Raw genomic sequence first — 21433 nt, forward strand, 5'->3', positions numbered from 1 at the left:
TCATTTGGTTCCCTTCTACGAAGAGGAGGAAGGATAGGACTCTCTGGGAGGTATTTAGGTGTTCCCTGCATCCCTCCCTACTCAATCCAACAGTCCCTTCCACAACACCTGAGGCTGGAGGCTGTCTCCTCTGTCACCCCTGGTCACTCTGCTCAGAGGCAGAGTTGACCAAAAGGTGCCGCACGTGGATATGCCAGGATATAGGGACAGCGTTCCTCAGAACTCTTTAAGACGTGAGGACTCTGACCATGAGGGGCTGGCTTCTCAGGAGGCTGGAATGAGGGAGCTGTTGTGAACCTGAGGCTCCACTGTTCATTGTCTAATCTCAGGAAGCCTGTTTGGAGGAACTGGCCTGGAACACAGCTGGACAGTGGAGGACGGGGCACAGTGCAGGCCTGGACAGTATTTAGGTGAGGTCTCCCAAGGAGAGCCTGGAGGTCAGGGGTTGGCATTTGGGCAAGTGTCCTTGTGGTCTTTGGGTCTAAATCCATTTCTGTTGAAGGGATACTGGAGAGTCTGTAAAGCCCTCCCAGATCATACTCCACTGAAGGTCTGGAAGGGGCAGGGACTCCATTTATTTGAGGGATTCTGTCAAGTCTGGATGGATGGGGATCTGGGCAGATCTCTCACCTGGTGCTTTGATGCTGAGTCTGCAGTCCTGGCCCAATTTATGTGCAGCAGGATGTGGGATGGGATGTGAGTTCATTTCAAGGATACTTGGCTTGTTCCTGGGGACTGAGGAATGGCAGCCTGGGGAACATCCTGAGAGCCGACATCCGGCCTGCCGTCTGCTACCTTGACAATGAGGGAGGGGTCCTGGCTAAAGTATTTGGAACATGGCTGGGGGGGTTTCAGTGACATTCCTTACCTGTATTTTATTCTTTCCATGAGGTGAGGAAGTCAGTTCAGGTCATTTCAGGGGAGACACCATAGGGCAGGGGATCTCATGCAGCCGACTTATGAGAATGGCTTCTAGAACAGATTTCTTCCTTGTGCGCAGGCACATCCACCTGCTTGGATGCTGTAGGAGAAGATGCCATGTATACAATATATACTAGGATTTCCTCTCAATCAAATTGAAAAGAAATGAACCAAATAAAAAGTCATGGGACATAAAACATTAAATTTAACAGTTAAAGAAATATGAACGATCATTTTGGTATGAAAAGCAAACAGCCTCAGTGCTGGTTGGGAAAACAGATATTATAATATTAACTTGATACAGTTTCTCTACCAAACTGGAAAATGTAAAAGTTCTTAATATTGTCTTTTGTTAACTAATTAGAAGCAAACTCTTGTATATACTGTTTTGGGGAATTGTACACAGTTAATGCTGTTTTGAAGCGGTTTGATGACTAATGTGTTTTGATGGACAATTTGGAAAGATTTATCATAACTTATAAGATATTCTTATACACAGGATTCTACCTTTTGGAGCCTGCTTAACTCACTTCCATATAATATAATTATGGGATCCAATCACATGTGATCAAATTCTCTGGAAATAATATACAGTAATTGTTCACCATTTATAAGCATTGAAAAATGTTAATATACACGTGTGTAAACTTTTAACAACATATATTTTATGTAAGTAAAAACATTACATTTGTTATACACTTTCTTTTTTTAATGTTTATTTAAAAAAAATTTTTTTTCAACGTTTTTTATTTATCTTTGGGACAGAGAGAGACAGAGCATGAACGGGGGAGGGGCAGAGAGAGAGGGAGACACAGAATCGGAAACAGGCTCCAGGCTCCGAGCCATCAGCCCAGAGCCCGACGCGGGGCTCGAACTCACGGACCGCGAGATCGTGACCTGGCTGAAGTCGGACGCTTAACCGACTGTGCCACGCAGGCGCCCCTAATGTTTATTTTTTAAAGTGAGAGAGAGAGAGCGTGCACAAGTGGAGGAGGTGCAGAGAAAAAGGGGGACAGAGGATCCAAAGCAGGATCTGTGCTGACAGCCGAGCGCCCGATCTGGGGCTCAAAGTCACGAACCATGAGATAGTGACCTGAGTGGAAGTTGGACGCTTAACTGACTGAGCCACCCAGGCGCCCCTGTTAATACGCTTTGTGTTTCACTCTGCACCTTACCTTCTGACTCAAACAATTGTTCCTGAAAAATCTCCCTGTGGGTCCATGTAGCTCTGGTTCATTAAAGCTCACCAAGGTTTACTATTTATTTGTGTAGATGCACTGGATTTTTCTCTTCTAGCCCTTGTTAGCTGATATTTGTAAAGTTCCATGTCCCTTCCAATAGAATTGTAGCCATGGGTATTGCCGGGCAAATGTCGTTGTTAATGTGAACAGAAATTAAGGACCAGGATGCCCACACCATCACGCTCCGGCATTTTCGCACAGACTCCAATTCCAAGCATTACTGCTACCTTAATGTCTGGCTGCTTGTCTCCTGATCCTCTCCAGCCTGGAAATCCCAGATGTCTGCGTTCATGCATCTCAGTGTGTCGCAGGGGGCGAAACAGGCACGTGTGAGAGGTCCATGGGTTTCCTGAAGGACTCAGGAAATTCTGCAGTTTCCCTGGGAGGGCGGGTCGCCAAGCTGCCTTCGAGGGCATCACACACCTTTCCAGCTCTCCAACAGGGATCCAGAATATTTCCAGAGTGTCAAGTTGGGCCGAAAACACTGTTACTGGATCTCAGTTGTCAGAAATGTCAGATTCTGGACTCTAAGCTGATGCAGACAACTCTGAGGAAGCTCCTGGCCCCAAGAGTTCACCATCTCCAGCCTTTTCAGGAGGACAAGAGCAGTTCCTACATCCACAAATGTAGGTGGAAAAGTCTAGTGGCCCTGGAGGGCCAGAAATGGCCTCCCTGGGTCACTGCAGCCAGGACAATGTGCCTGGTCCCTCAGGACACACCTCACAGCACAGGCACCTGCAGGGATGGCGGGTGTGTATGTGGGGGTGGGGGGAGCTCTCAGTAATCATCTTTGCTATTCATCTAATGAAAGGTGGCAGATAACGTTTCTGTGGGAAGTGGCAATTGGGACAACTTTATAAGATATTAATACCACGTAGCCTAGAACATAGGAAAAATTATTCCTGACTCATTTACATCTCCATAAAAACCTCCAACATTAAGGCAGAGGATCACTTGCTCCTTATTTTTAAGTAAACCATTTACCTGCACTCTCTCTAACCACAAAGGTCTATGAATTCAAATATCATCTTTCTATAGAGCACAAACACATTTTTGAATGTATTTAATCCCAAATTAAATGAATCCCAAACCTGACCAAGGCCAGGCAACGTGCACACACACCTGCGGTCCCAGATGCACACGCTTACCCCATATATCCACCAGATGAACCACAAAATGTGTGATCAACATGCCCGAAGCTATGTAGATGGCACATCCCACTGCTCCTTGAGAACGCACCATTGAACTTATTTTGACAACCTGCCAAAAACTGAACTTACTTTGACAACACTAAATACCAGTAGTAAATAGGTGAAAAGAAAAACCTACCCACGCATCAGGCAAATCCATTCCCAATGCAGTTCTTCCAGGTCCCTGAACATGGGTCACGTATTACAAAAATGGAAGTGCCCCCCCATCCATCATCAGCTGACTTTCCACACACCACAACTGGAAAATCCTCAGACCCAGAAGTAAGACCCGCTCCTCTCCAGAAATTCTGCCGTGAAGACCTACAGCCCAATACCCAGTAAACACTTATGCATGCTGCATGCGATGTCCATGAACATGTGCAGAAAGACAGCGCCCCGCCTGCCTAGACAACCACAAGCCACGTCACAAAATACGTCCTGTGTATGAGCTCACCTGGAATATTGTCGCCGCTACCTGTGGGCACAACCACAAACCTTCTGTCTTCACCTCCTCATCCACGAGTAACTGTGTGTGTGCGAGCGTACATATGCTCGTGTGTCAACACTTGGACAGAGATGACTGGGATACATCTGGAGACCTGTTATTCTTCTTGTTACCCCTGGAGCTCCTCCCAACGCGGGACTTGCCAACGTGCATTGCCACCTGTACAATACCTGCATGGTTGAGCAGGTGGTTTTTCCGTTCAGGATTTCCCGTGCTGTATTCGACTAGTGAATCATGACAACATTGGAAGGCAGGGGGAATTCGGTTTTCCTGAGGTTGGATTCAGGCTTTGGCCGGGATTGTTCGGGAGGAATTTCCACTGGTCCAAGGCACAGTCGTCTGGTTTCTGTTTCTTCCACGTGCTCCTCCAACTCAAGAACTTGGATGCAGGAGTGTCCTTCAGGCAACAAAACTGTTCCTTTCTCTCTGGAATGGCAGTAGAGTTCTTCTCCTTCCTCTAGAGACTCCCCAGGTTTTCCTAAGTTCATTTCTGACTTCAAGGAGCCACCACTGTACGCATTTGATTTGCACAAAGGGTGTCCTAGGACTGCATGAGCCTCTGGAAGTTTTCTAAGTACCCTCAGGTGTGTAAGGCTGGAGATCCACTGCAAGCCTCAGAGAGGGCTTCCTGCCCGTCTGAGCAACCTCAGAATTCTCTAAGTCCTCTAGGGAGGCTCCAGAACCATGGGTGCTGGCCTGTTTTGCCCCTGCTGGTGGAGAAGTACAGGATGATGCCCTCCCCAGGCTTTGGTGAATACTGGTATGGAGATACCTTCACCATAATGGGGCCGGGGAAAACCAGATGGCAGCAGGCTAGCCACGGGGGTGAGAGCTGATGGAGCGCTGGGGGCTTGATGTCCCTTGTAAGTAGAGCTTCTGAGACCTGGAGGGGGCGATGTGGGGCTGGTACTGCTTTCTCACTGGAGCGCTGCCCCGCCATCCATGTGGCAAAACTATGAAAGCCTCTGAGTGGCCTGTGGCAGGCAGGATCTGGACCAGTGTCCCTCATCAATGCCCGGCAGTAATGCGTCCCAGAGTGGCGCGCGAGGCCTCGCTTTCACGCGTGGCCTCATGTGGCTTGTTGCCTTTTCCCTGCTACTGCCCTTCTTTGCCCTCCCAGGACCACATTTCATGGCGCGGTCCTAGGACTCTGCCTCCAAACTACACCACGGGGCCCTATATCAATCAGTACGTTGTCAGATACTCAAAGAAATATATGCTCAATCTCCGTCTCTTTACGTTAACAATATCTTCATTGAAATGACTAATACTTGTGTATTAGTGTATTAGTGTACTAATACTTGTGTATTAGTCATTAGGATCATCCCTGTGATCAGTTTGTGAAAGCTGTCCAGGCTACTGCAGATGATTAGAAGAGTAACCCGAAGACGTACATACACCCAGCACCACGGGGCTCCTGTACTGTCTTGTCTGGTGCCAATTCAAAGGATGGGCCCCCTGAAATATTCCAGGTTCCTTCTGGATGCAAGGACCTGTCCATACCAGCAGGGGGGGGGGGACTTGGAAAGGACACCCTCGTCTTATCTTAGGCTCTGGAAAATATTAGACACATCGTCCACATGCCAGCAACTCTATAGGCAGACCTGAAGCCCCTAGAGAAGGCTTCCTTGCATCAACTGGGCCACCTAAAATTTCTCTAAATAAACTCAGGTCCACAAGCCCCTTATGCCAGCAGGGATGGGTCGTGAACAGTTTCTGTTACCCAACTGAGATCCCAGGGGGAATCAACTCAGGGCCCAGGAAACACTCCTTTGTAACTGGAACGGGCCCATGTGTTCACCAGAGCCTCCGAAAAAATTTTAAGACTGTTCAGGAGCCCATGGATCCACTGCCACAGGCAAAGGATGCTCACAGAGTGCTTTCCAGAATTCCCGAGCTTCTGGAAATTTTCTAAGTCTCCTCAGGTGTCCAGGGATGGCTGGAGCTATACAAAAATGCACTGAGCAGGTGACTGGCCTGTTGGAGCAAACACAGAATCTTCTAGCAAAGCCGGGAACCACTGGTTTTGTTTGTCTCACTGCTGCAGGTAGGGGAGAATGGAGGGTGACAACCCCTCCAGCAGCCTTTGGAGGAGATACAAGTACCCAGATGTCCCAGCCATAGAGGGCCACGGAAGAGCAGACAGCAGAAGGGCAGCCAGATGGTTTGGGACGACACAATGCTAGGGGCTTATTGTTTGTCAGAGTCCATGCTTCTGGGCGCCGTATGTAGGTCTGGAGCCCTGCCTTCTTGGGACGGGGCCCTGCCCCATCAGCCGGCTGTCTCCTCTCCCCAAAGCTGCTGGGTGTTGGCTGGCCTGGATGCTCAGGGCTTGGGGTTCCTTTCGGGTTCCCCGTGTTTGCACACGCCTACTTCCAGCTGATTTTCTTCTCTTTCTGGCTGGTCACCTCTGCCTCCTGGGACTCCAAACTACCTCATGAGGCCCAGTATCTGTACCTACATTCACTAAGGGAAATCTCTCCTCTGTGTCTCAAGTCCATAGGTTTACTATTATTGTCAATATAATCAATAGGTATGAGTGTCAGTATCACATGCTTATCATCATGATTGCTGATACGCATCGGTTTTTATTATGACCGATTATTATTGTTATTACCGATTATAATTGTGATTCTATCTTACAGCATGGCATATAGCTTCTCTATTCAGGAAGGGCATCTGGCTGCCAGACACAACTACAAGGGTCCCCTACAGACACACAGACACACAGCCGCCTCAACTGAGGTGTCACAAGGGCACCCAAAGACTACCCAAGCTCCTGGAAGCATTCCTAGTCCATTCAGTGGCCCCAGAAATCCTGTTACCACGCTGGAAGGCACAGGAATGTCCGCCTGCCTGCCTGAGTGACTTCGGGGTTTTCTAAGTCCTACAGGAAGCCCTCAGTGTCCTATAAGTTGACTACAAAATTATAACCCATGGGGCGCCTGGGTGGCTCAGTCAGTTAAGCATCTGACTTCAGCTCAGGTCATGATGTCATGGTTCATGAGTTTGAGCCCCACGTCTGCAATGACAGTGCAGAACCTGCTTGGGATTCTCGCTCTTTCCTCTCTCTCTGCCCCTCCTCCCTCTCAAAATAAATAAATAAACTTAAAAAAGTCATAATCAATAAGAAAAAATAGATGAATACTGTTACTAAGAAAATACTCGTAAGAATAATAATGACTAACAATGAAAATGAAATGATAATCAACATAATGATTATAATAACACCACCACTACTAATGACAAGAACAATAAACCTAAGGTAATGGGAGGTGAGAGTACAGACTCCCCTGTATGAATGGCAAGGGACCAGTTTCTGGCCTCATGGGATAGTTTGAGGCCAGAGTCCAAGGTCTGAACAAAGAAAAAAAATTAAGGCAGAAAGTAGCAGCAGAGGAAAAGAGAGAGCCGAGGAGAAGGATGTGAGTGAACTTGGGAGCTCCGTGCACAAAGTTCAGAGGGGTGTCCTGAGGAAAACAGAGGGACTTCAGTCCTGGGCCTGCCCATCACTGCACACCCACCGGGTTTCAGATTCTGCCTTCTGGATGACGGGGCTGGGCTCCAAGCAGGGAAGGCAGGAGCCAGACCCACCCTCTGCACATAGAGGCCCTGACTATACCTACGTTAGGTCCCAGCATTGCCTCAGCTCTCGCTGCCTGGATGCCCTTCCAACAGCTCTTCCCCACAGAACCCTGGGGGACTTGTTTGGGGGAGGCCGGGCAGGGCAACTGCAGGGGGCTGTGGGAAGGTGTCCTCAATGCTGTTCCTGGACCAGCAGGGGGCGACAGACCAACACAAGTAGTTCAAGGATGCCCTGACCTACTTCATGAAGGCCGTCCTTGCTCAGGCCAGAGGGTCATCATCTCTGTGCCTTCCAGGGCAATAGCTGCATTTCCAAGACACCTGAAGGTACTTAGACAATTTCCAGAGGTTCAGAAAGGCCTAGGACACTCTTCGGGTGTGGCAATGGCAGTTTCTGGGCTCTGAGCAGACATCAAATTCTAAGGCGGCACATGCCGGTATAGACACCCTGTCCGTCCTTCCCAGGACAACAGGGCAGTTCCCAGGACCCTGAATAGACTTAGAAGAAAATTTTGTGATAGATCTTCCTGGGTCATCGATGCCAGAACAAGAGGTGCTGGCATCGTGAGGGGACTTGCAAATTTTTAGGGGTTCAGCAGATCAAGAGTGCTCCCCCTGGACACCCTGTCTGCCTACAGAAGAGTCTTGGGAATGCCATGGATGCCATTCGTGACTCGTCCACGCCTGCAGGAGCAGATCCTGTGCCCCAGAGTTAGCTTAGAGCATTTAGTGCTGACTTGGATGTGACAAGGAGACAGGACAGCAAACGTGGTTGCTGGGTCCTCAGGGGTATTGCTACATTTTTCCAGAGGCTCTGGAAGTGCAAGGACACCCAGGCAGTGGAGTGAGAGTGAGGTTGCAGCTGGCATGTGCGTGTCTGAAATCATCTTCAGTAAATCATGCAGCCTTAATCAACAGTCAGCCTCTCTTCAGTGTTGCATAACCCCACAAAAATGACCCACAGTAAGAATGGTAATAATTAATAAAAATTAATGGTGAATAACAATCAGAACTATCATGATAATGAACAAAGTGACAGAAATACTAATGAATTTATAGTTACAGTTATATTAAACTAAGGAGGTAGCGATCATGGTACATCCTCCTCTACGTGAATGACGAGGCACGCATATGGGGTGGGTTGGAGTCAGAGTCCTAAGACTGCACCACTCCCTGTGTTCCACGGTTGTACACGTGAGCCACAGGAGGGAGAGGGTAGCTGTCAGCGGGCATGTGTGAGTACAGAGACCCGTGCATGGACCTCTTCAGGAGAAGAATACTGAGCGGAGGGTGAAGGGCTCTGGTCCTGCACTGTTGTCAATCACAAAACCCAAACATGAGGTTTATCCTAAGACACGCGAACTTAGGATTTTCTGATATTGGAGCTACAAAGAAGCTTTGAGAATATTCAAGTTGACACCTTCCAATGAGTATTCCAGAATAAATTTCAGAGTAATTACCGGGGAGCCTTGTTCAAGCAGACTTCCAGGCTCCACCCCACCCTACCACACTGAAAATGTTGAGAGTGCATCTACACGTCCACATTAAACAGCAACTTTCCCTGTTAGTCGCACACACAATAATGATTAAGAGACCCCCGATGTGGATTCAACAGATCCAGATCTGTACGGGCGCTGTGGACATCCGAGGAAGACAATCTTCCTGCCAACGTCCATACGCCTAGTCAGTAGCAGGTCTGGAGATCCAGCACCTCCATCCAGACCTTGTGTCTCTGCGTTCAGTGGCATGTCACTGCCCCGCATTGTTCCATTTCACGAGGAGCGTTTGAAAGTAAATGACCATGTGATTCACGCTTCAAGGAGCAAAGTGTGATCCCCACAAGTAAGAAGCCCACACCTTCGTGGGGGAAGTATGCGTGTGTTAAGCAGACTAACACACGGGGTGGTAAGCACCGTCCCAGGAGCAGGGCACCGAGGGCATTCAGACCAGGAGCGAGCGCGGTGGTTATTATTAGGAAAGCCTGGGCAGCATTCACCGACAAAATGTCTAGTCACTAACTAACCCGACTGGTTTCTCCTTGTAACTTGATATAGATGGCTCTGTTCCTACACTCTGATCTGCCACCAAGGTGTTTGGAGCTTCTGTCCCCATTTAATAAGCTTTTCTGATCAAACGGTGCACCCACGTCCTCCTACTGAACTGAGTGTCCGACCGAACAAGGATCCCCAGTCTTCCCTTGAAGGCAATTGTGTATGCGTAGAACACCTGGGTCCATGAATATCCCTAATGAGGTACAGAAGGGTGCTTATCATCCAGACAAAGACATTCTGCCAGTGCTGGAGAGCCGCAGACGGAAGTCCTCTCTGCCTCTCGGAAATGAAGCCAAGCTTTGTCCTCTCTCCAGCCCTCCTCTTTACCATTGTCCATGAGCCAAGTTCTACCAGGTAACAAAAGAAACTTTGCTGAAGTCTTGGTAAGAGTCGAGTGCCTGAGACCTTATGGGGATCCAGTACTTGGAGCAAAATCGCCATCACCCCCCAAATGGGGCATTCTTCTAATAATTGTTGGTTTCCAAGGTCCTCTACCTACCTGCAGCAAAAGTCCAGGGTATTCCAAGGTACTGGCGTAAGAGCCCCACCAGAGCTGTAGGGGCCCCGGCAGAGGGACGAACCAGGGGGTCTCCTCGAAAGGCTTACTCTGATCTAAGAAATGTCCAGTCCTTTGCTCCTTCGTGCTGCTGGTGTCCTGTGCTTGACTCTGTCCCTGGAGGCTCCACCCCAACCCCTAGTTTTTCCCCCCCTTTCCGACATCTAGTCTTACAAAGTTGAACTTAAACACAGGCATCAGCAACGACACCCCAGTGGAGTGTATCTTCCTGCATTCAGCGTGCAAACATGGGTCACGGGTGTGAGGCGCCCTGCACAGACATGTAATTGGGTGGGCACTCCTCGCTTTCACCCAAGGAAGTGGCCAGATACCCAAAATGGATCATTAAATTCCCTAAAACTCGGGACCTGTAGCTCCAAGGAGGCACGAGCAACGTAGTGCTCTCCATCAAATGGAATGTCTTGTCATCTGCTCCTGACAATTCGGGGCCTCGAGGATCCGGAAGGGATAGGAAAACAGGCACAGATAAGAGGAGCTGGGCCGTCCTCTTATTCGTCAGGGAACTGTTGACTCTTGCGTTTTATGTTGTTTGCAAAAGAATGCTTCCCAAAATTTCCACCAGGAAATATAATGGGAGGCACGCCTAGTCTCGGTGAATCCTGACTTTCCCAGCAAAGCCTGGGTTTTAAGGGACTGCTTACTGCGAACAGATAGACAGTACTTTAGGTTGGTGGGGAGGGTACGGCTTATAAAGTGGCTGCAACTTGGTTCCAGAAGAGCTACTCTGGAGGAAGCAGCAGGGGCGAGATTCGGGTGCGCAGAGGCTGGGGGTGGGAAGCTGGTCCAGTTTATCAGATATTGTCAGGCTCCCACAGTAGGGGAGGCCCTTACCAGGAAGCAGGCATGCCACGGAAGATATGATGGCCCCTGATTCCCAAGAAGTCACAGGCCAGTCACTTTGGTGGCTGTAGAGCCCAGGAGAGAGTCACCAAGCCCCAAAACAGAGCTGTGGCACAGGATGAAGGAGAGCTTCCCTAAGTGAGAGGTGGGAGAGGAATAAGGCATGACCAAAAGAGTGACAAAAGCCCAAGGCAACACAAGGTTGGGATGCTTCAGGCCCTCCGCCCCGCAGAAGCAGGCTTTGGATGGAAAATCACGGCAGCAGTATGGTACTGGGAGTGTCTGAGGCTGCCTCTCCAGGGCTTTCATTGCATCTTGCCCTTAGTAATAATCTGTGTGTGTGCACGTGTGTGAAGTATATCCACCGTTCCACACGCACGAGGGTTTGGCGTGAACAACAGTCTGGAATCATACCTCTGGGTCTGGGGTCAAGCTACTCCATCCCACTGTGAAGAGCTAATATGTAAAAGCCTGGCTGAGCTCATTATGACTTAACTTGAAAATGTTTCTCTTATTTAAAGGGAAGAATAAGTATTCTTTTATTTATTTATTTTAAATGTTTATCTTTAAGACAGAGGGGGAGGCAAAGAGAGAGGGAGACACAGAATCTGAAGCAGGCTCCAGGCTCTGAGCTGTCAGCACAGAGCCCGACGTGGGGTGGGGCTCAAACTCACAAACTGCGAGATCATGACCTGAGCCACCCAGGTGCCCCAGAATAAGTATTCTTTTAAACGATGCAGAAGTATTTTCTTACCAAAACAAAAGAGCATTTATCCTTGTTACAATGAGCAGAGAAGCTATGTATGACAGGTGCAGATACCATAAAATCATTCACTGTCATTGACAAGGTCTCGATGCTCTAGTCTCTCGTTTGTATTTTATAGAGGAAAAGTCAAGGCTGTGAAAAGTGAGGGCCTCAGCATAAGAGACTCTTAAAAACTGAGAACAAACTGAGGGTTGATGGGGGGTGGGAGGGCGGGGAGGGTGGGTGATGGCTATTGAGGAGGGCAGCTTTTGGGATGAGCACTGGGTGTTGTATGGAAACCAATTTGACAATAAACTTCATATATTGAAAAAAAAAAAGTGAGGGCCTCCCCCAGGCTGCAGGAGGGAGCTAACTGTCACTCAAGGCTTGGTCTTCACCTCCTCCCCGCCAGGGCTCCACTGTCCTGCCTCCTTTCTCGGACTCCCGGACCTGGTGAGAGGTGAAGCCATATCCGAGGACATTAACTCAGGAGCACACAGAGCTGGGAACTTCAGCTGAAAATGTCCACGTGGCATTGCCACAGACCCGTCTGATTGGTACTTACTAAGCGGCCATCCTCACTAGCCAGATGGGTTGCACGGAAGATAGGAAATGAAGTCTTACAGCTTCCAAATTTTGAAAACTAATTCTTTTTTGTTTTGTTTTCAGTCACTCAACCAAAAGAAAGGAAAGCAGTGTTGTGTTTAGAAAAGCAGAGGCAAACCCGTCTCTGATACCTGTGCTGGGTGCACTGGGATCTCTCCTGCTGCCGTCAGGGGTCATTTGCAGCGGGACTGAAGCTTTTCCTTGGGAAGCCAGGGGAAGGGAGGGGGATACCGAGTGGAAGCATGAAGGGGAAATACAACGGGGCTGAGAACACAGTTTCACCTCTGTCCCGCTCCCGCCCTCACCCAATCATCGAGCTTGGCCAAGGTGCTTCTTTTTCCCTTGGCCTCATTTCCTCACCTGGAAGTTGACTAAGCAGACCAGATCCTCTTTGATGTGCATGGTGACTCTAGCTTCTGTTTTGAAAGCAAAAAGCTAGATATGACATTGTGCAATCTACAAGATTCACTAGCAAAGAACAATTTAAAAAAGTAAGAAAAATGCCTTTGGGGTGCCTGGGTGGCATCCGGGCTTCAGCTCAGGTCATGATCTTGCAGTTTATGGGTTCGGGTCCCGAGCTGAGCTCTGTACTAAAAGCTCGGAGCTTGGAGCCGTGTCTCCCTATCTCTCTGCCCCCCTCCCCCTCTCTCAAAAATAAATAAGTAGTAAAAAAAAAATTTGTTTTTAATTCAGGGAGTCTTATAAATAGTTATAGTAACCCTCCTTTCTGCACAGCCAGGGGCAAATTCAAGATCTGTGAGCACCCAAATGGCTCCTGCCAGGAATTTTGCCTTGAAAAAGAAGTCCATGCTGGGCAATGTTTAAATGGCCTAACATGCTGCCTGCCCGTGGGGAATGAGCCCTTCATCGAGCCTACAACACCCAAGGAAAGATGAATTCTTTTTGAAGCTTTGTGTTTCTTTTGACGTTTTATTCTCTCTTCTGTGTTCTCTCTCTCTCTCTCTCTTTCTGTCTTCTCACGGGGATTCTTATGGAGTCCTCAATAAATAATAAAGCAAAACCAGCAAGCACAAGACCAACTCCAAAAGTTCATCTTGTACATTTGCACTCCATCACTGTTTGGTCCCCATCTTTCTGTCGGGTGTGGACAAGCTTCTAGTTAAGTGACCAGGGTTGGGTGGGGGAGCTGTGATCATACCTATCTTTTGCCAGGCACTGCTGCCCCCGAACCCAGCATCTGGGGGCACCGCTCCCCTTTCCACTGGCAAAATGCGTTACCTCCTTCCATGCAGCCTCATGGCATCTCTTCCCTGACAAAGAGGCAACGTACAGGAAATTTCCCCAGACAGAGCAGCACCCAGATACGAGACAACCTCTTCTACATTCTTTCCAGAGGTAGCGCTCTGGCCTGTCCATGTGTTTCCGGCTGAGATCCATGGAATTTCTCAAGTTCCCATTTTCACTGGGCATGGCCATTCAGCTTTCCTTCCATCCTGTAAGCCACTGCATTGCTCCCTCTTCCTGCTCTAACAAATTACCACAGATCGTTGTTTTGTTAAAGCAAAAACAATTCATTATCTGACAGCTCTGTCGGTCAGAATCTAACAGAGATCCATGGACGTGGATCTCAATGGGGTAAAATCAAGGTATCGGCAGGGCTGAGTTCCCTTCTGGAAGCTCTATGGCTCCCTTCCTCCGTGGTTAGGGCAGCAATGGTGGAATGTCCCTGTGTATCATGGGCCATTATGCTTCACCCATCTTTAAAGCCAACACCGGGCTTTAATCCTTCTCACATCCTAACACTCAAAACTAACCTGCAGCCTCTCTCTTCCCTTTTTGAAGGAGGCTTGTCATTAAATTGGGCCCACCTAGATAATTTAAGGTAATCTCCCTATTTTAAGATCAGCCGACTGGGATCTTCAGTTCCAACTTCCAGTGCAACCTCCTTTGCCATGTGAGGTGACATATTCACAGGTTCCAGGGATGGATGGATGAAGGCAATGTCATACACACACAGACACAATGGAATATTACTCAGCCACGAAAATAAGGGGACCCTGCCATTTATGACAACATGGATGGATCCTGATGGCATTACATACACGAAGTGAAAAAATTCAGAAAGACACAGCAAGACAGATGCCATCTGAGTTTACTTATATGTGTAATTCAAAGAAAAAAAAAAACACAACAAACTCATTGATATAGGGAAAGACTGGCAGTTGCCAGAGGCAGGGGTCGGGGGATGTGTGGTGAAATGGACGAAGGGGGTCAAAAGGTGTGAACCCCCAGTTATAAAATAAATAAGCCCTCAGGGTATCATGTACAGCACTCGACTATAGTTAATAATACTACACGTTTGGAAGTTGCTAAAAGAGTAAAACTTAAAAGTTCTCATCACAAGGAAACATTTATAACTGTGTGTGCTGACAGATGTTAATAAGACTTACTGTGGTGATCACTTCACAATACAGACATATATTGAATCATTATGTGGTACACCTGAAGCGAATATAATGTTATGTATCAATTATATCTCAATAAAATTTTTCTTTTTCAGTTATCAGTAACACGAGAGGACTTACATTCAGTAAGCATATCAAAGATCTGAATAAGATGACCACCAACTTAATCTAACTAATATTATTTAAAAACTTCACACAACCACAGAATAAACATTCTTTTTAAGTTTGTTTATTTAATTTTGGGAGACAGAGAAAGAGAGTGCATGTGAGTAGGGGACGGGCAGAGACAGAAGGTGAGAGAATCCCAAGCAGGCTTTATGCCATCAGCACAAAGCCCGACAAGGGACTCCATCTCACAAACCATGAGATCATGACTTGAGCCGAAATCAAGAGTTGGACACCCAACCAACTGAGCCACCCAGGTGCCCCAAACATTCTTTTTAAGTGTGCACTTACCAATATAAACCACAAAACAAGTCTTGATAAACAAAATTATCGGAATCATACAAAGTATGTTCTGCAACCCTAACAAAAGTAAAGTAGAAACCAATATTCAGTATTGGGGAAATTCCCATATATTTGGAAATTAAACAATGCACTCTGAATAAAAATGAGTAAGCATTTTGAACTGAGTAAAAAAGAAAGCATATCATATCAGAATGTGTGGAATAAAGCTAAATTAGCATTTTGAAATACATTGTAGTATCCATATGTTCACATTGCCAAAGAAGAGAAAATCTAAAATGAGAAAGACAGGAGAGTAATAAGGATAATAAGAAAAATGTATTAAACAGAAATCAAAGATGAAATCAAAAGTTGGTTCACTGGAAAGATCAATAAAATGTACAAACCCCTTATGTGCTGACCTGAGAGAAAGTCAAGGGAGAAACTAAACACAAATGACCAACATCAGTAATAAAAGAAAGGAACAAATCTTGGATCAATAAGAAGGTCTTATTTGGCATAGCTTTATGTCATTAAATTCAACAACTTTGGTGGAAAAGGGTAAATTCCTTTAAAGAAACTTTAAAGAAACTACCAAAACTTAAGAAAGAAGAAAAGGCAAAACCATATGGACAGAAAGATAAGTGGTGGTCAAGGGCTGGAGGCCTGAGCTGTTGACTGCACAAAGAGAGGAAGAAAGGTATGGGGGCCATCCAATGCATGATTGTGATGCTGGTTACACGACTACATGCATTTTTCAAAACTCATAGAAATGTACACTGAATTTCAGGGTGCCTGGCTGGCTCAGTCAGAAAAGCATGTGACTCCTGATCTCGGGGTCATGAGTTTGAGTCCCATGTTGAGTGCAGAGATTACTAAAAAAAGATAAATAGGGGCACCTGAGTGTTTCAGTCAGTTAAGCATCCAAGCATGGCACAGGTCATGATCTCACAGTTCATGACTTCGAGCCCCACATCAGGCTTTGTGCTGACAGTTTGGAGCCTGGAGCCTGCTTTGGATTCTGTGTCTCTCTCTCTCTACACCCCTTCCCCTGTTGCACTCTGTCTGTCTCTCTCTCTCTCTCTCTCTCTCTCTCTCTCTCAAAAAACAAAAATTAAAACAAACAAATAAAAATAAATAAATAAACTTAAAAAAGAAAGAAATGTACACTAAATTTTAATGAATAAAATTTTACTGCATATAAGGGATAGCCCAATAATTCTGACTTAAAATACAACAGACCGAATATCATCTGTCTTTCTGTCTTAGAGTTTTTCTGTTCCCTTTACATAACTCTAATAACTTGTGCCTCCTTTTCATTAAGCAGCAGTGCCACGATAGCATTCATTTATAAGAATCTGTTTTATTTGTCCACCTAGAACATGGTCCTCCAGAGTAACCACAGCTTCTATCCCCATAACTTCCCTGGATTCTTGAGGCCTGGCTCAACTACAGGGGCAGACAACAACCCGGAGGAGGTCCGGTCATGCAGAGAACCCACCTCATTCTCTCTCACAGTCCAAAGTATAAAGCCTTGTGCACTGATAACTGGATAGCAAAGAATCCCGTGTGACCCCACTCCGGATACATTCATGTAACCTTAATTTTTCCTAGGTTCTTTCAAAGTCAGCTGTACCCTGATAATGCTAGAGCCAAGCCTCAGCCCTAAGAATTGGTCCAAACAGCCAGAGAAAAACAGACCTTGCATGAGGATTTAGATGTTGTAAACCAGAAGTCCCGACAGGACAAGGTTTGGCCCCAGCACAGAACTGGCGATGTCTGGAGACACTGTAGTTCTGACCATGAGAAAGGCGCTACTGGCGTCTAATGGCCGGTGGCCAGGGATGATACTAAACACCCTACGGTGGACAGGGATGACCTTGAAGACAGAGAAATAAGAATTATCTGTCCCCAAATGTCGACAGTGCTGAGGTTGAAAAACTGCTATAGGCTTTGAGGCAATGAGAAGAACCAGAAGAAGATCAATGTCTTGCCTCAAGAGCATGTCCTGGCCTCCCTAGGAGACCCCAGATCACCTGTAAGTAGGTATGAGGCACCAACCCACTCCCACATCTATTCTTCTGAATTAAAGGCATAGCCTTTAACGCAGCATAGGAAAGAAATTTTTGGACACTCCAGCGTCATTATTAACATAGTTTTTCTTACAGACTGTTTGTCCCTTGCTTTCACTTCTCCATTGTTTCCTAAGCCTACCAAATTCCTGGCCCAACCAGAATCAGGTCTGATTGTCCAAACAAATCTGATTAATTCACTCCCCGTTCCATGCTTAATCTTTTGCATGATGCCGTGGAACTCTGTTTCCCTAGATGACTTAAAAAGCCATCCAAGCAATTATAAATGAGCGTACAACATAATCACTTAAAACATCTGCACGTCAGAGGAAATTATCCCTATTCAAAATGTGGAATGCTGTCTCTGCGGTGGCACCACTGTGTCCCAGAGTGCTCCGGTGACGCTGGGACAGCGGCTGGCAAACTACGCCTCCCAGGCTCCTTTGCTGACTGGCTTCCAGTTGAGTCACAACAAACATCAGGCCCTGGGGAGGGGGAGGGGGCTGGAGCCTGGAGAAGAGGGGAAGAGCTTCCTTAACCAATCAGCTGCAGTGTCCCCCTTGTTAGGGCACGGCCAGAGCCAACCTTGTCGTGCCCACACAGAGACACCAGCAACAGCTAGTTCCTGTCCCCTTTCCATAGGAAGAGAAGTCTCTTCTCAGAGCTCCAAGGATGCCCACGACATCTGGGCGGCATGTCCTTCCTCAGGAGCTGGAGAGCTGGGAGACCCCTCTGCAGGCTCTTGGTTGCTTCCATTTTGGTGTCCCCTTGCGGGGTAGCACCTGCTGCCTGCCATCATCTCTGGGTAACCTCAGCCCTCCCTTGAGCCCTTCTTTACCTGTGCAACCAATCTGGTTTTAAATTTGTTCAAAATACTGGTACATTCCAGTCACCTGAATCCCGGCTCCTATAAGTCCTGCTGTCACGGCTACTAGTTGTGCCCTTCTGTTGCTGCTGCTACGTACTCGTCATCCTCTAAATCTGTCAGACAGGTCTAGGTGCCTAACGGATAAAGAGACAAAGCGTAATGAAGGCTGTATTTCATCACAGACAATTGATAGATCAAGCAGGTGAAAAATACATTAAGACTATAGAGGATCTAAGACAACAGTTTGTAAAGTAAAATCTAGAAAACATACGTTCAACTCTAAGCGTTATCAATGTGAGATATAATTTAATTTCTCTTTTCTTTTTTAAAGTTTATTTACGTTGAGAGAGAGAGAGAAAGAGAGAGAGAGAGAGAGAGAGAGAGAGAGAGAGGGAGACAGCAAGCTGGGGAGGTGCAGCAGAGAGAGGCAGAGAGAGAGAGAATCCCATGCAGGCCCCACGCTGTCAGCGCAGAGCCCGATGTGGGGCTGGAACTCACAAACTGAGATCACGACCCGAACTGAAATCAAGAGTGGTACACTCAACTGACTGAGCCAACGGGGCGCCCCTCAATTTCTCTTTCTACAGAACATAAAGGAGAACTGACCCAAGATCCCCAATCATTCTAAGTGAAAATAGCACGGACAAGTACATTTGATCATCATGCAGTGTAACTGGAATTTAATAACGAAATGAACACTAAGGTAAGAAAGCATAAAATAATTTAAAAACCTTCTTAATAACCAGAAAGGAAATGATAATGAAAATCTTCCTTATACTGATTTACCTAGCAGAGAAGCCAACATTTCTACATACTATACCGGATTATGATGTAAAATAATGTAAAGTGTAAAATGTTATTCAACTGAATGTGATAACAATTCTGACGGTGACTGTGCTCTGCAGTGTATCCAATGAAACATAATTTTCGTGTTTCTTGCTTCTCCACTAGCAGAAGAGCATCACTAAAATCCTCTTCGATATCTACTTAAACATCCGCCAAGGGTTTTTGTACAATTTCAAGCACTCAAAACGTCAATTTCCTCATTATTTAACATATGACACACTGGTAGGTCCATATATGTAACAGAACACAACAAAATCTTACAGGAATTGTGTTTCCTTCTACACCGCAATCAATATGTGCTGGGGTGTAAATGAAGAATAAAACAGTGCAGTAAAGGTACAGAACGAATGAAAATAATATTTAGCAAGATAAAAAATAAACAAGACAATATTTTTAAATAGTCAGTGGCTCAGTGAGGTTTGGTAGTGGGAGAAGGGGGGTGAGACAGTAGTCATGGTTGGATTAAGGGAGGGGGAGTCGAGCAAAAGTGAAATGGCCACACTGGGAGGGAACCAGAAAATGTGTGAGATTCGCCAGGTTCAAATCCAAAAATGTGGTGGATTTGGCACTCACAGCTCTTGCTGGCTCAGAATCAGTTGGCCATAAGTGCTGATCTGTCTGAATCTCTGAATGAAGCAAAGAGAAGAAACAAAGAAGCAAAAGCTGTAAATGGGTATTTGTGTGCTTTCTTTCCCTGTGATTATAGAGCTCCTGGTGACATGAAATGGACTTTGTAACTGACCACTGTCATTGTCTCTGCTCACCTCCTCATTATGGTTATTACCAATAGCAATGATTTTTTTTTCAGCAGGATCTAAAATGTCTCTTACAGTTTTATCATGGAGTATTCATTGCTCTTCCTTCTTTCAACAAAGAACATAAAGTTGAAAAAGAAACAGCAATGCTTGTTTATCACAGGGAATACTCCTGAACCAATCATTTTTTCCTCATGGTATTTCTTTATTCTCTCTCCCATCCCATCGCTCTCTCTCTCTCTCTCTCTCTCTCTCTCTCTCTCTCACACACACACACACACACACACACACACACACTCAGATGCCTAATTGTACACAAGGTTGATAGGGTCATTTGCGTGGCGATTTTACATATTTTTATACGTCCCCCTCTTTAACGCGTGGCTGGAAAAGACCTAAAACACAACTGTGACACGTATGGCATCCTCGCACCTGAACTCATGCCCTATGAAAGCATTTTTGCCAGAGGACAGATGCACTGTTGTATTATTAGCTATCGATTGTCGCACAACATATTACCCCAAACTTAGAAGCCTGAAAAAACAAGAATTTACTATGTAAACAATTTATGTGGTGAGGCTCAGGTGAGTGCCTCTGGCTCAAGGGCTCTGATGAGGCCCCCATGCACCCACAGTCCAGCTTTTGGCCCGGATTGGGGGTTCACCCGGAGGATGGACTGTGAGTGCATGGGAGGAATCTGCATCCAAGCTCACCTGTGTCATTGTTGACAGGGCCCAGGTCTTCATTAGCTAATCGCTAGCATCATCAGTCCCTTGCCACAAGGGTCTTTTCATAAGGCAGCTCAGAATATGGCAGCCGCTTTACTCAGAGCAACTGAATAAGCCAGAATAAGGGTTAGAGAGGGTAACCAAGATGGAAAAAATGTAACCCAATCTAGAAAGTAATATCCCATCCATTCTGCGGTACCCTATTCCCATGTCCAGCCTCCTCTGAGGAAAGGAGATTGCACAAAGGCATGAAGAAAAGGAGGCAGGGGTCACTGGGCACCATCAGAGGAGCTGAAAATCATAGTATCCAACAAAGTAGATTTTTATCTACAGAGTGCAATGTAGTTTAAAATGAAGTACAATTATCATAGTGATTATTCTGCCAAGATAGCAAAGGATACCTATACTGGGAGAAATTTCCTAAAATCTTAAACTATGATTGAATTTCAGTAGTGGAATTCCAAGCAGTTTAATGTTTTTAAGCTTTTCCGTGTTTTCTAGATTCAATTCCAGGTTTTAATTAGAATACAAATACTTAAATACATACTAAAAATCAAGTTAAAAGGATATAACATATAAAAAGAGTTTGGATTATGCTTTCAACATAACAGTGTTGCTGTAAAGATGAAACACGGAACTCTTTTGAAGCATGCTCCGTATCACCTTTGTTACGAAGCCTTTCCTGACATTCTCGTTACCCCTCCCCTCTCCTACCCTTTGGTAGAAACTAATACTATTGATTTATATAAAATAACCACCGTCTCTTCTGGGTTGTGTCCTTTACCTAGACTACTGCCCACACTCACTTAACTTTCCATCTCCCATTATCTGATTGTGATGGATTTGGTGTAGCCCTGGGTTTTGCTGTACGGCCTGATGCATCACAGATACATAAGGCATGATCGATGATTGTACATGCATGCATGCATGGAGCCTACTGGAGAACAGAGCTGACAATGAGGATGTCCTCAGTGTGTGGGAAATGGACAGTATGACCTTCTGCTTTCTCGTCCATGAGTTATCACCACCTTTG

At 46.3% G+C, this 21433-nt stretch overlaps 1 protein-coding gene across 1 annotated transcript; it reads left to right on the top strand.

Moving 5' to 3' along the window:
- The first annotated feature begins 9673 nt into the window (after positions 1-9673).
- On the top strand, positions 9674-13230 carry DEFB108B (defensin beta 108B). Its single transcript, XM_025932993.2, is given in 3 exon segments — positions 9674-9826; positions 9828-9847; positions 12997-13230. Coding segments are annotated over 3 exon segments (318 nt in total). The 5' UTR covers positions 9674-9689; the 3' UTR covers positions 13158-13230.
- The last annotated feature ends 8203 nt before the right edge of the window (positions 13231-21433 follow it).

The sequence above is a fragment of the Puma concolor genome, chromosome B1, assembly GCF_028749965.1.
Source record: "Puma concolor isolate L17-30 chromosome B1, mPumCon1.1.hap2, whole genome shotgun sequence".
Taxonomy (NCBI): domain Eukaryota; kingdom Metazoa; phylum Chordata; class Mammalia; order Carnivora; family Felidae; genus Puma; species Puma concolor.